Source organism: Argopecten irradians, chromosome 8 (assembly GCF_041381155.1).
Source record: "Argopecten irradians isolate NY chromosome 8, Ai_NY, whole genome shotgun sequence".
Taxonomy (NCBI): domain Eukaryota; kingdom Metazoa; phylum Mollusca; class Bivalvia; order Pectinida; family Pectinidae; genus Argopecten; species Argopecten irradians.
In genome coordinates, this window is record NC_091141.1 from 8,050,359 (window position 1) to 8,066,034 (window position 15,676).

General features: G+C 37.8%; 2 protein-coding genes across 2 annotated transcripts; one reads left to right on the forward strand and one right to left on the reverse strand.

The window, feature by feature from the left end:
- Positions 1 to 1,126: 1,126 nt before the first annotated feature.
- On the forward strand, positions 1,127 to 6,669 carry LOC138328944 (uncharacterized). The gene is made up of 3 exons (XM_069275652.1): positions 1,127 to 3,358; positions 5,017 to 5,174; positions 5,589 to 6,669. Exons 1-3 carry the CDS (start codon positions 1,127 to 1,129, stop codon positions 6,667 to 6,669), a joined length of 3,471 nt encoding a protein of 1,156 aa, XP_069131753.1.
- Positions 6,670 to 7,361: 692 nt separating this feature from the next.
- Positions 7,362 to 12,248, reverse strand: LOC138329255 (neuronal acetylcholine receptor subunit alpha-10-like). The gene is made up of 4 exons (XM_069276097.1): positions 12,035 to 12,248; positions 10,790 to 10,926; positions 9,626 to 9,774; positions 7,362 to 9,205 (listed from the first exon to the last, which is right to left on the reverse strand). Exons 1-4 carry the CDS (start codon positions 12,165 to 12,167, stop codon positions 8,563 to 8,565), a joined length of 1,062 nt encoding a protein of 353 aa, XP_069132198.1. The 5' UTR covers positions 12,168 to 12,248; the 3' UTR covers positions 7,362 to 8,562.
- Positions 12,249 to 15,676: the final 3,428 nt, after the last annotated feature.

The following is a 15,676-nucleotide window of genomic DNA, read 5'->3' on the forward strand; positions in this document are numbered from 1 at the left end:
AACTTTGGAAGTAGGCCTTCAACATACACTTGGATCAGCATCATAGTGTATATTCTAATGTTTCAACAATTTTAGAAATAAAAAAGTACAAGACTTATAAAAGAATGGCTAGTTTCCCTTATGTTATGTTATGAATTATTTTCAGTCGTTATGGCATTTAGAAACATTGGCCATCATTAATTATTTATACTAAACAATAATTTCAAATAATGTCAGTGCTCTCTATAGCCGATATTGTCCAGTACGACTGTTGTGACATTAAATCAGAAACTCAGGAATTATCATTTATAGCCATAACACTTATATAGATATCATTATAAACAAATAATGGTGATGTAATTGAACATTTCGTTTTGCAATCGCTAATATACTGAACGTGTGTTTAGTGTCCGCGAGGGAATTACAACTCTTTATACCTATCAACCGTAATTAATTTGTATTTTACGGTCTGTATGATGTACCAATATGACAGCCATTTCCATCACGAGGACATTTCCGATGTGTGGATGCTTTCATCTGTCCTGGACTTCATGTAACCATCCCGGATCAATAGATAGTCCACACAAAAACATCACATCACTGGACCGCAGGGATCACATGGATACATTCTATTAGACAGTGAGACAGGTAAGGTTGGGTCACCATCTTGTTATTTTTATGTTATTTCATCGGTTCATTTTGACCTTTTTTTAATCTTAAACATAATCTTATAATATAATCGATATTTCATATACAAATTACTTTAATCTACATTGTATTTCTATGCATAGCACGCATACTTGTTTTCGTTGGTTTTGTTTTGTTAAACTTTGAAAATAGAAATGTGATCGCACATATTTTGTTTTGTTATACTTACTTCAATGAGCTCCATGTTTTCGTTGCGCTAATTAAAATGAAGTACACTGGCAATATTGCAATGATTCATTATTCAATGTCTATGTTTTTATCACTATTCATTTGTAATCAGTATTTTAACTAGAAAGACAATAATTATTTAAATTTTTCTAACTTTACATTTTTCCATTAAGTAGACTGATAACATAGGAAATCTTTGTTCATATTTTACAGTAGGAATTGCCTTGACGCCGTAACCAGAACTGTCATGTTATTACGTCCGCATACAAGAATGTTCTTCCAGTGCCTCCTGAGCATCTGGATCCTGCTACTGGTCCCCAGTTCCACCACTGATCACAGAATCAACACGACAGCCATCCTGACCGAGTATGCGTTGGTGTGTGGACTAGATTACATGTGTAACGCCAACTCTCTGCCCTCGCTTCCCAGACCTACCGGGTATGACCATATCATCAAGTGTCCATCTTGTTCCTGTAACCCTGACGACTGTTTCGAACACCATACGTGTTGTCCAGACTTAGTGTTCCGTTACCCTGAGATGTCCTGTGTGGATGTGTCCCTATCTAACGACAGTCGTGGACCGTCCGTTCTGATGGCGGCCAGTTGTCCCCTAGGTACAGAGGACGATACGGCTTGTACAACGCATGAATACGACAATGCCGACAAAATTAAACGTGTTCCAGTTTCTTTGACTGCAGAAGTCTTTAGGAACACGGACTGCGCAAGCTGTCATGGAGTCAAACATAATCTAACAAGATGGAATTTCAAAATGGATTGTGATCGAATTGTAGATATAAACCACATATCTAGTTACGAAGGTATATTCCAAGCTGGGCTTGATAACAAGTGCAATATGAGTTATCAGTACTCGGGCATTCCACAGCACTTCCAGTGCTCAGAAAATGACTACCCTGGGTTCAAACACTGCAACATGACAGGGCAGTGGGGAGTATATGACGCTAACGTCGACTGGGCCTGTAGAAATGTCCAGCAGCCTTACCGGGGATTTGACAACGTATACTGCTTTGTATGCAATCCTGTTAAACACCCAGACAGCCAACTGATCTCTGTCTGCAACTCCACAGCGATGTGGGATCCGTATGATTCCGAGTTGGAAGAGGCATGTCTGTATTACCCTGTATCACAAATAGCATATCCATTTAAGAACAGGTTTTGTTATTCATGTAACCGTGACAACAGAATGCTGGGAAGCTTTATGGACGCAGAAACCAGTGTCGACATGGAAAGGTGGGATACAGCCTTTAAGAATACATATGAAGCAGTTATTGGGATACAGTATTTCCGACGGGTAATGTTACAGGCAGATCTACTGCAGGTCATATCTAACACCAATGTCGTCTTAGCAGAGTACAATCTCAACACGTACAGCAATATGTCAAATATTCTATTTCTTTATTATCTACATTATGGGGTCCATGGGAATTGTCCACTAAATGGAGAAAACCGAAATGATCAATCACAGAAATGCACATGCAGTTTGTCATGCGTGTCTTCATCAAGTTGCTGTGCCGAGTTTGCAATGAGCGATCCTGTAGCATATACAAACACATTCAGAAATTCACTCGCAGTTTCGAAATGTTACCGACTTGATAAATCTAGAAATACAACGTTACAAGAAAAGTGCGAATCAACCATGCAAGCGAAAGGCATACTTCAAATTCCAGTCAGGTCTAGGAGCTCGGATATTCTTTATCGTAACGTGTACTGTTTTCTCTGTAACGAAGGCCATGGAAGTGAAAATCAGGAGGATGGTCAGGGAGTGGACACGTCCGACATTGAGCAGGGGTACGATCCGTTAGACCTCCAGATACAATGTAACTTCATATTCCAAACGGAACGATACCTATTGCTGGACGACATGTTGAAGGATTTCGATCAAATGGCAGATGGTGATGAGAAATGCACATTTTCCATTCTTTATGATCTGTACGACAACAAAAAGCTTGTCCCAGATACAATAGACAGGTGTAATGTTACTGGAGATTGGGACATATACGACACCGATATAGAACAAGCGTGCCTCGCCTTTAACCATGACATCACCCATACTGAGTATTCAGGAGCCTATAAGAATATTTACTGTGAGATGTGTAATACGGCACTAGGTATAGGCCTGACATATACCTCGTGTGACGTGAACATGACTTACAATGACGAGTGTGAGATGTACCCGCAGGTCACTTCTATGACGCCTTACAAAAACTACTTTTGTAAGTTATGTAACTATCGACCTCCACCTATAGTCAATATGAACCCAATCGTAGGATTTGACTCTGGCGGCAACACTGGTCAGAATGATAGTAATTGTAACAATAGAAGGACCGATGGAAATTCTGGGATAAATGGAATGATTGATTTTGGACTGACAGTGCGGGATCTTTTCTCCATCACCGTGGCACCAGAGTTCTCAGGCGATTTAGACAAGGAAGTCAGCACATACGGAAATCACTGCTTGGGAAACGAAATCTATGACACGGAAAAGGTTTGTATGAAAATTATTCCATTTTTGCATATTATAGAGTTATCTGCCATTGCAAAAAAAAAGTATTGATTGAGACGCCATTTGTTTGCAAGCGGGACATCATATATTTTAGAGAAAACGTTATGAGTTTTGCAATACGTCACAATTGATATATACCTGAAAGGGGAATTACTCAGTTTTATGCAAAACAGTGCAAAATTCTTGGTTATTCAAATAAAGATTGCAAATGAAAATCATTTTCCCATCGGCTCCTTATACATTCGTTAAACAATGGGTTTTGAAATCCTTTTTAACAAACCTTTTTTATGTTGCAATGCTTAATTTTGTGCTAATTCGAATAACAATTCGATAAAAAAAAACTTCCTTTCACAATCATATCAGTTGACCGAAATTTGTGAAAACATTAATGCTTATTTATTGCCAACAGTTAAATGTGTACGGAATTAGGGTCTCGATATCCAGATCAAAGTCTCCATAAAACGTTGTCGTTATAAAGACATACTTCCTAGAATAGAAAATTTCATCATACGTGTAACAGGAGAGGAGAAAATGTAGCGACCAGACCAGGATTCGAACCCGGGTGTCCCCGAACACTAGCCGAGTGCTCTACCGACTGAGCTACCTGGTCATCGATGATCGACCCAGTTCAATTCCGTTACACACCTCCCTCCTTTCTCGAAGTCTTCGCCTCGAAGACATACGAGAACATTCCAAACATCACCACCGTGGGTTATTTAGTTGGGCGCCAAGTCTGTAACAGGAGAGGAGAAAATAAAGGACCGCGGACCCACCGAACACTAGCCGAGTGCTCTACTTACTGATCTACCTGGCCATCGATGATCGACCCAGTCCAATCCTGCTACATACGGTTAAAATTGTAAGATGCCCTTGCATGTTTTATTAAAAGTAAAGCTAGAGGCATAGAGCGATAATACCGCAGATCCTGTTACACATTTGTTTCATTTTCCATATGAGGTATCTACAATCTACATTGTCGAAAACATGTGTGCTGTTTCAACCATTACTCGTCGTCTGTATGACTGTGTTAATGTGGTGAAACAAAAGGTTGTACAAGAACCGACGATCCATTTTTGTTTGACATTTTAAACACAATTTCCGTCCTTGTAAAAATAATTTCACAATCCAAGGAGCACAGCTGATTTCCGTTGTGGTATCAGATTGACCTATTTATAAGCTGGAAATTATGAAACATTAAAGAACAGCGATGAACTTGATCAAGTCCAGTCAATCAAGCGGTACAATAAAACCGGTAGACACATTCAGGACAAGACGGCGGCACATACATGTTAATATCTCATTTAGTACACAGGTTATAGACGACAAATGTAGATGCAACTACCAAAACAGGAATCAAAACTGTTGACTTAGAGGTAATATCGACATATCGGTTCTTTATTGTTTACCTTGCAGACAGTACCGCATATTTATTGCCCATTCTGCCCCAGAAGAGTCTGAGCCAAGATAAACAAAAACACAAACTCCATGCCTTTCCCCTAAGAATGTTTAGTGACGAATTTGGTTACAATCCATGCAAAACTCTATATCTAGTAGTAATTTAAATGAGTTACCATTATTTGGCCCTATTTGGTCCTGTCCCTGTTTAATCTAAGCCCGATTTTTTGTATTTTTCATTACAGCAATCGTGTATCATGCAAGAGTGTGCTGGCGGGAAGATGTTAATAGAGAAAAGGTGTAAACCTCTACTACAGTTGACATCAGCTCTCGGCTACACAGTGGCGTTAAGGGTCACAGTCAGCGCGCTGGCATTGGAAGACATGACGGTGGAGACCCTACTGTATGATGTAGATGATATGGTTCTTAATTTCATAGCATTTGAAGCAAATATTCCACCGATAGTTGTGTCGTCATACTCGGCCATACCTAATAAATGTAGACAAACAGTACCGTTGGGGGATAGGATCGACATCGTTATGACGTTATATATGTCATTTTATGTACAAATTGTAGTGAACAGGTTTGACGTAGAGAGTAAGCTAATCAACATTACCAACAAATCTTTCAACAAAACGACAAACAGTGCCGAGGTAGACGTCTCCATGGAGACCCATCCTTCAGCCATTGATCTACCTGGAAATATAATTCTTTTGAATTTCGAAGAAAATTGTTTTCAAACAAGACAAATTAATATGAAATATAACAATAACGCCAATAGATTGAAATTCGTATCTAAATTGTTATTATGTCCTAGGGTTACCATTGAAAAGGACAGATACGAGATTGACAATAGTACACGCAATGTGAAACTACTACCAGGCGGGCCACTACTTTCCTTCGGGAACTACGAACTTTTGAAAAATACTTCATTGATAATTTGTGTTGAGGACTTTATAGAAATGATAGAGAGCAGATCGCCTGTACCGGAAGGTGTGTACGATTTAACGTTTATTGTTCAGCTTGTATCATTTCTTTGTACATGCCTTTCCATTCTTTGTCTCATAATTACCTTCCTCACGTACTGTTTCTTTGCAGAACTCCGTACTCTCCCTGGTAAGAACAATATGTGTTTGATAGTTTCTCTCTTTTTCTCTCAATGTCTGGTTCAGTTTGGGATGAACCAGGCCCAGTATACCACTCTCTGTGTTATCATAGCCATATTGGTTCACTTCTTCTGGTTGTCCACTTTCTTCAGCATGAACGTTTGCTCATTCCATATGTTCAGGGTCTTTGTTTTCCCACTGGCGGAAGTGAAGCGAGTCCACAGCTGGACGTGCTTTTGGTACTTATGTTATGTGTATGGTATGTCAGCTCTGATTGTGATTGTTTCTATAACACTGTCCACGACCGTCTTCAATGCAGAACACCTCGGATATACAGGTAAAGGATATTGTTTCTTGACCAGGTTTGAGTCTGTTATAACTACGTTCATTTCGCCCATATTGCTGGTTTGCCTTTCAAATATTATTTTCTTCGTTTTTGTCACATATAAAATTTCCACAGCTCCTAAGATTCCATCAACGAGGCACGCGCGCCAGGAATTTCCGTTATATGTTAAATTATTTGTTCTGACTGGTGCCACGTGGATTCTCCAGATCATAGATGCCTTTATCCCCTTGTCCGTGTTCTCTGTCATCTCTGGAATAATGAACTCCTCCCAGGGCATTTTTATCTTTTTATCCTATTCTACAAATGCTCGTGTCCGCAAATTCTACAAGGCTAGGATATCCAGTAGTCGAGTTTCTACAGCATCGCGGGCAAAGAGAGCTGGATTCGTACAAATGCCTGATAATGCTGGTGGGGCTGACGAAGCAAACCAAGATTCAAGAATATGAGTTGTCTGTCGTCACCGAAAAGTATCAAATACCAGTCATGTCCATTTTTTTTACCTTGTAAGTATTTTTCTGCGAAATAATACGGAAATGTAAATAGAGATCTTACACGAGTGACTAAATGTGTTAAATAATTCAATAATTCTTTATTTAAAAAAAAATACAATAAAAAAATGTAGTATATCAAATATTAATATTATATGTAATATTAATGAATGAGTTTAATAAAGTTTATATGACGCATCCAAGAATGTAAGATTTCTATTTTTCATATAATTATCATTTGGGTAATGCTACGTTATTGTTTTTTCATCACTTATTTCCAATTTGCGGTAAATTTAAAAAAGAAATTTTATTATTTACTGAATTTTTTTATAACTCAAGCCTAGTAATATTATCATGCATATTTACTAATATAACATACGAAACATACTTCCATACTATCGCCTCTAAGTAATGTTCTATTCCTCCAAGTCCGATTTATACTGGCTTCAGGTATGATCAAATTCCATACAGATATAGAAGTAAGCTTTCGTATACAGTCCAGGATTCTTTCTCTATTTTTGTTGTTGAGGTATCACCTTGTTCTATCTACAATTGTATGGTATCACCAAATGTGACACTTAATTCTTAAACTCATGGCACAGCAATCGCTCATCAGGATAAGATTTTCATATGTTAAAAGAAAAGAAAACTTTTTCACAATGATTTTGTTTTTATTAGAAAAGCATACTCAACAAATCCACTAAAAGCAATTATACAGTTCGTGAATGTGATATATAAAGAATTTCACTGAACACTTCACCAAATTAAATGTAGATAATATCACCAACCGGGTTCATGTACTTGATATATAACAATATATTGGACTGGATATAAGAACTTTCAAACACATTATTATTAAATTATTCACCGGTATATTTATATTTGTAAAACCACAGCCAATCAATGCGAAATGCAATGCAGTATATCACCAATGCCTCTCTTTTGTATAAAATCTTAAATACTGTTTACTTTCTTTCGTGCTTAGGAGCTTTGGTAAAGCTCCGTGGACAGCAATATTCGTGGAGCAATAGTCACAATTACGTAAAAACAAAATAAGATGTTTTATATTCGTGCTTTCACAACTTCAAAAAACCCGCAAGTGTCTACAACGTGTCTACAACGTGTCTACAAAACGAATACTATATGTTGTGTAGTATATCCTCACGTATCGCGGGTTCTACCGATCGACTGTCTTTAGATTATAATAGTTACATGGTATTATTGAAGTGGATGAAACCCAAACTAACACATCAATTGTAGTAAGTAATACTGCAAATTATTTACAAAATCAATGTTTATCGGAAATATAGATTTAATTGCGTATAAATCTTGATTTGATATTATTGAAAATGAAAATATATCACGATTTAAGTCATCATGTATTTATGCATATTTAAAGTCAAAGTGGTAGTTTCCAATCGTAGAAATAGCCATCTCAAATAGCCAAACGCGCACAACTGTTTTAATGTAATCGAATTACTGCTATTACATAGTTATACAAGCATGTGTTTTTCTCTCCATGCTGGTTTGTATTTGTTGCTAAGCTGGGTGATATATACAAGTCAAATGGGTGATCTATATAAGTCATTTCTCCTACGACTGTGGACGGAATGTGTTGTACCACCATAGTTTACAATGAGGTGGCAACTTCGCAATGTCTCCTTCCTAAAATAACAAAAGTGTATTCATGTACAGCCGGAACAAGTCTTAAACATTGACAGAAACAGTATCGTTTATCATGCTTCAATATCCAGCATAATGATGCCTGTGTACATTGATATCATAACAATGCAATGGAACTCTAACTTAAACCAATACTGCCAAGTCAATCCCACTCGTCAGCTGTAAATATTACGTGGTCACAACCGGCTGTACACTATCATCGACGTCATCGCCTTCGTCATTGTCACCATCATCGTCATGATCGGTACCTTCGTCAGTATCATCATTGGTGGTATCATCGGTGTCATCATTGTCGCCATCATCAACATCGCTGTCATCGTTCTTGTTATCATCACTTGTTTTATCACCAGTACCATTGTCATCATTACTGTGATCGTTGCCGTCATCAGATGAGGTTTTAATGCTCGACTCGTCAGTGTTACAGACATCAGTATTGACGACAGATTGTGAGCAGTTTCTTCTCAGCCATATGGTATATGTAATAGATACATACGGCTCGGAGCAGCATGTGTAATTCAGCGTCTCTCGGACTACATCGTGGTCAACAATGTCGTATTCGGGATTTTCGTTGTAGTCACCAAGAAATAAACCCTCTTCGAAAACAGTCATGTTTACTGTCTTTTCGTGGTACGTCCAAGATCCGAACTTAAGGGGACATTTGTAATCTCCCGCCTGAACATTAGGCCGATCCGAACTCTTGACTACGTCACAGTAGGCGATGACGCGCGTGCCAGGAATCCACTCGGCGGAACCGTCAGAACTGACAATGATACGGATGCTGGCGTAGGTCCTACCGGAAGTAGCACCGGCACTGGAATAAATAAAATCAGTTTGTGTATATTAACTGATGAACAGAATATTCAATTGCCGATGATGTCTTTTCAATCATTTAACGATTAACGGTTTAATGATCACAAGTTATTTTGTTTACTAACTATGAAATATTGTTTTATTAGTATTGGAAATACAAAACGTGTATGCTTTACTTTCGTTCCTATCTTAGAAAGAAACTGTGTATTTTTTTTATTCTTAAATCCGTACTTTCGGTAATTTTCACAGAGGAAATTCAATACCCAGAAAAAACAGGTAAAGGTAAATTACATATACTCTTATCATAAATTTACAAAATTTAATTTAATGAACATTTTATTTCTTCGAAATCAGTCAAAATCGCTAAAATATTGACCCGTGAAAATAACTGGCTGTACGGTAACTTATATGTGTCATTTACTTGTTGTATAATATGATGTCGGGTGTCCATATGAGCTCGTCTGGAATGTTAATGCTCGCCACCTGTTGGTAATAGTCTGGGTCCCACGATATCCTTACGTCCTGCCATTTCATCATCTGCCATGTGTCCGCCGTCATTACGCCCTTCTCCTTTGTTAACAAAAATAAAACAGTCAATAACGTCACCATATACCAATCCTGTATCAACAAAAAACAGTTAACTAGGCCTATATATATCATCATCATTTGTTTGTTTGATTAATTAACGTCCTGTAACAGCCAGGGTCATGCAAGGACGGTCTTCCATGTATGCGGTGTGTAGCGTGTATGAAATGTGCGGTGCTTGTTTTGGGAGACTGCGGTAAATCTTGTTTAGTGGAACTGTTGACCTTTTTTATATCACTGAAGCATCCTGCCAAACATACCAAGCAACACCCCCACCCGATCACATTATACTAACCAGTCGTCCTACTCCCCTGCCTGTATGCTGAGCGCTAAGCAGGAGCAAAACTACCACTTTTATGGTCTATGGTGTGTCTCGGCCAGGGGACAGGACCTAGAGTCTTCCTCACAGGGGCGAGCGCTCATCCGAAGGCCAAAAATGAGGTGGTTTATATGGGAGATGTTGGGAAGAAAAAGTAGGTCAGGAAGAAAGAAAAGATAAGATGCCAAATTTAGTCGCCTTTTACGATCAGTTTTGTTTACGGATTACTAACAAACGTGCAAACATTTCTCCCACTCAATGAATATAAAAAAGAAGATATCAAAACGTTCTCCCGCGATCTTGAGGACTTCTGGGATTATTTTGATTGGCTGGCCAAAAGACCCAAAGGATGATTTTTCCGTATTTAATTCACTCGTCTCGTGTGTTTCAGGGTATAACAATAACATACCGTCAGCATACTGGAATGTGTTTCTTTCAATAAATTGGATACTTTTGCGTGTTTTCGCAAGGTCAGATTTTAAAACAGTTCGCGGTGTGTTCATTTTCGCGCTATGTATATATATATTATCATTATTCAAATGGTAAGACTTGGTCACATATGTCCTCGTTGATATGCTCGCGCAATGATATATTGGCGGAGATTTAAATAAAGTAAGAGAATATTTCCGTCCCGCGAAGATTTCCACTTTTACAGTATGTGTGAGAACTAGGATTACTCACCATGCTGACGATCCTTGTGAGAGTGAGACTGTGAGATATCTGTACCACGTGTTGTAGACCTGTAGACGGACGGGCATGTTTGTTGTAGCTGTAGAAGAGATCCTCCAAAATGTCCTGTTCTGGGATAGCCGACAGACCTGTATAGAAAGAATTCATGCAATTTATCAAAATTTCGCGGGAGACAAGAAAACGCGGAAATAAATTGCAGTAAAAATGCTAAAAAATACAACTATTGCACATTCTAAATAAATAATAGAACCATCATAGAAGTCTAGATCGCGAAATGAATTTGCCGTGGGAATACTCTGAGGCATAAAAATGGGAAATTAACTTACCATGAAAAGAGGTTGATTTACTGTACGATATATCGTGATGAATTATTGAGCAACACAAATATAAATTTTGCATTATGCTCTGAATCAAAGTGTCGTTTATAGAATGAATTACAGATGTTGTGGCGATTCTTGTGTATTCAAATGTCTCGCATCCTTGATACACAATGCCGTTCGTCAGTTTGGTGTACATGCTCCAGCAATATGTGTGCCTCAATGAAGCGACACATTTATGTAGGCAAAGGTTTACGCTAACGCAAGAAGACATAACACTTAAAGTAAGGATAAAACAAAAACAAGCCTCCCTTACTGAGCTATGGATTACCTTCAATATTCTAAATATTTTATAAGATATAGTCTCCATAACGGTGATGTTTAGACAAATATCAGATTAACTTACTGTTAACTAACTTGTCTCGACGGCTTAACTTCGCATGTCTAATGGCCGTTTCACGGGGTTTTACTTTCGCGATTTTGACTCGTATGCTTCAGCAATATCTGTGCTCAGAGCATTTATCGCGGCGAAATAAGTGAAATGTAATCGTACGCGAAACTAAGTTAGTTAACATTCATAAGTTAACGAATATCGACAAAATTAACACGTCTAGCTAAACGACATTATAAATAATAAAGAACGTTAGAACTTGCTATAGGTCATTTGTTCACAGATGACATCGTCATCAATAAATTAATTGTACATGTGCAAGAATATATACAAAGGCATATGGCATAAGCTTAATTATATTTTCTGTAAAATATTGAATGAAAATAAAGCCCATTTCTTGTTGGTTCTTATATCATCCCACTTTCAGCACGTACTTAAATATTAAAATATATAGGAGATTATGTCGAAACAAAAATTATCAAAGTCTATAATGACATATTAATTAATACTTGAATAGTTATTACTTACAATCATGAGCTGCCACAAGAACAATGAGTAAATTAATAACAAATCTTTTCCACATCTTCAGGCTCGATGGTGACGCTACAAGTAATGAAGGATCCAGCTCCACCAGTATGTATATAAACCGAACCAGCACCATGTGTGTTATACCATTGTTAGCTTGGAGCTGCGTCAATGGAATAACATTTCCGATTAAAAAGTATCAATTTATACCATTGTTTATCAAATCACGTATGGTTGTACGGTTGACGAGTCTGTAGTATTGTTTCCTTTCGTACTTAAGTGGTATCTATTGAGGTAACCCGTGGGTTAAGAACTAACCTCGGGTTAAGAAGATGACGTACGACTAACCGTGCTCCAGTATCTGGCGCTGACTCCTAGGTCAAAGACCCTGATGAGTTCCATAACAGAGAAATCAAGCATGACAGCACAAAACATATGGCGAATCGAGTATTGTTTTGGACCAATTAAGCTTAACAATAACAAATAACACTTGCTGTTATTGTCTTAACTTCAAAATGATTTAGTCAAAATCGTATTTAAGGATACAATTCGGTTTATTAAATCTGAAAACGTCTTGTCTTCGATATCAATTGTGAACTTCTGTCCATATTTTCAATAGATTGTTATATGTAACAGGATTAGTAAGATAATCATTCTTGGGAAGCCAGATGTATATGTAAGGTATTTATGTTTACATAGTCTGTACATCTGTTGGTGTTTCCTATATAGAGGATGTGGTGAAAGCAATGGTATTCACACGAGATCTAGGTTAGTATATCACTGTATACTAATTGGTTGCTGGTGAACAAATTAAGGTTATTTCCATGTCATAAGTAGCAACATATTTCTGTTTTCTAGATAAAATTTAAATAGGGCAGTTAAATGTTACATGGTCTATATCACGTCACAAGATAACCCTTCATCCCATGAAATCCCAGTGACGTCACAGGCTTCTGACCGCTGCGTCATTGACCGATATGATACGCCTGTCTACAATACACATGTATACATACAGACTAGAAACTGCTAATAAGGACCCTCTCAATCGGTTTGTTGATACCAGCACAAACAGCCAGGATGTTTTAAACGATACGGACAAGACTACCAAAATTAACTCTAGAAAGATATTTCCTTGGAAATTGGAAGAAAAGCCAACTTTATCTATAACATGGATATATAACCTTGACAGCAGCTACCATTGCGTATCCCGCTAGAATTGTGAGCATCCACATTTATGACCTTCGACTGTCAATTCACCTAGTGAAATAATTCATCAATTTCAGACATCTTCTATCTAATTTGATATTTCATTGTCAACATTTAGCTAAGGTGACCCATTCATTAAAATGGTGAAACTAAACCCTACCAGCCTTGAAATGGTAGGACATTGAACAATATTATAAAGCCAAGCCAAAATTTCAAAATCTGATCACTACTTACTTTTAATAAATACCAAACTTCATAACATGTATCGACCTGTACGCTCGCGTTGCAATTCCGCAGAGGAAGTCTCGTTTTTGTTCATATCTGATTCCACTGAACCCTTCAGCCAAAGATCAGCGCCACGTTAACCAAAAGTATTAAATGTTGGAACCAAACTTCAAGGAATGTTGTATAAATCAGTGGTGACATATATTGCTTCGATGCGTTGTAGATTGGGGAAGAGACATGCCTTCTAATATAGAAAGGCACCAAAGACATATATTACCCACCACATTTCTCTAAGTTTAGTGAATACAAACCGCTGATTTGTTGTCCCCGTGCGGACTACCGACTTCGTTATACAAAATGTACTTACACTTTGTATGACGGAGGCCGTCAGTACTGAGCAGCACACCTATTCATTAATACCTGAATCTATCATCATTGTATGATTAGAGATGTCGTCTTTTTTTATTGACATTATGTTTGGAATTATGGTCACGCATTTCTGTATCCTGAGTTCATAGCCCGGACCTCTCTATGAAAGTTGGGGTATAAAATTATCTTGTTTGTTTTGTGTATTTATTTATTGTAGCAAAATTAAGAACCTTTTCACAAAAAATACTATCCAACTTGGAAAGAATATATATTTCTGATTCAAACTTCTTTTATATGAAAATAGATTACAATGCCATTCCATGGGCATGTTGAATCAAACACACGAACTGATGAGATAGGTCTTATAGCGCCACTAGTTGAAATATAATACACCGAGGGCACAAGGCTGATAACATCCGCATTCCGTAAAGATAGAAGCCGCGTTTCACAAACCAACCTATACGTCAGTGACTTTTGTTTTAATCTTTCGTCATTCTAAAGCTATTCAACGGTTTTTGACAGAAAATTACACTCGACTCCAACTAATTCAAAATCTGATATATTGCAATATCGTTTGATTTGAAGTAAAAATAATCCCCACTGGAAAACCGTCTTTATCTTTCTATTGTTTCAATTTGAAGTAGATTAATTTGAATAATATCGCTTGATGTAATTATATATTGTGAAAAGGATGGCAATTATCTAATATTTACATTCAAAAGTCCTATCATAACCTGAATGTTGAATGTCGTATGTCGAGATGCACAACATTCAAATTCTGAATGTTGGATGTTGTATGTCGAGCTGCACAAGATTCAAATTCCGTTCTCGTTGGCCAATTATGCGTTTTGAATGTTGAATGTCGTATGTCGAGCTGCACAGCATTCAAATTCTGAATGTTGGATGATTTACGTCGAGCTGCGCATCATGTAAAATTCCGCTCGGTGGTCAACGATGTTTGAATGTTGAATGTCGTATATCGAGCCAACTTTACACCACCTATTTAATATCACTTCATTTGAAAGTCTCCATTACCGTTTATTTGAACAAACTTGGTAGCCCTTCATCTCAGCACGTCACATGTCTCTAGGCCTCAGTGATCACTAGAGACTAAGGGACACATATTAAATCATAGAATGATACGAGAAATACATATTGATTGAGTGGACGACTTAGTATATGGACGTTGGGTCTTTTGAATAGGACTTCAGCAGATGATGGTTTGCTAACCTTTTAGTATATGTATATGGACATTGGGACTTCACCAGATGATGGTTTGCTAACCTTTTACATACCTTACATTACTGGTTTGTTCTAGACAGATTAGCTAGTATGTATGTTATTAGCCCAAGATACTCTGGCCCTGACACCAGACTTAGACATTATGACAGATAGACGTCTGGTTTTGGGCCAGAGCGCAGTAGTACACGAAAACCTGGAATAAGCCGACACCGTTTGGTATCGGGCCAGGTACTCTCCGATTCAGACTACTTACAAAATATTACCACCGAGAATCGCCACTTACCTTGGTCTTTTCAACAAATGAATAATTAACTACTCATAGCCATCCATTTCAACACGCATGCATGTTCTATTGTGTCAACACAGTAGTTTCTTTTCCGCAACTTTAAATTTCCCTCGTCGTCGTCGCCATTTTCTCGTAGTATGCAAATCATCTTAGATCTCGACGGATTGCTATATTTGGGTAGATATGATATTCATTTGTTGAATAGACTAAGGTTAGTGGTGATTCTCGGTGGTCAGTCTGAATCGGAGAGTACCTGGCTCGATACCAAACGGTGTCGGCTTATTCCAGGTTTTCGAGTACTACTGCGCTCTGGCCCT

Bases quoted from the DNA above. Each gene is read 5' to 3' on its own strand.
- LOC138328944 (XM_069275652.1), top strand. From the start codon at position 1,127: ATGTTCTTCCAGTGCCTCCTGAGCATCTGGATCCTGCTACTGGTCCCC. The intron at 3,359-5,016 runs GTTTGTATGAAA...TTTTCATTACAG, and splicing joins AAATCTATGACACGGAAAAG to CAATCGTGTATCATGCAAGA. The intron at 5,175-5,588 runs GTATGATGTAGA...ATTATGTCCTAG, and splicing joins ATGACGGTGGAGACCCTACT to GGTTACCATTGAAAAGGACA.
- LOC138329255 (XM_069276097.1), bottom strand. From the start codon at position 12,167: ATGGTGCTGGTTCGGTTTATATACATACTGGTGGAGCTGGATCCTTCA. The intron at 9,775-10,789 runs GTGAGTAATCCT...TTGTTAACAAAG, and splicing joins TCACAAGGATCGTCAGCATG to GAGAAGGGCGTAATGACGGC. The intron at 9,206-9,625 runs GTAAATGACACA...TATTTATTCCAG, and splicing joins GACATCATATTATACAACAA to TGCCGGTGCTACTTCCGGTA.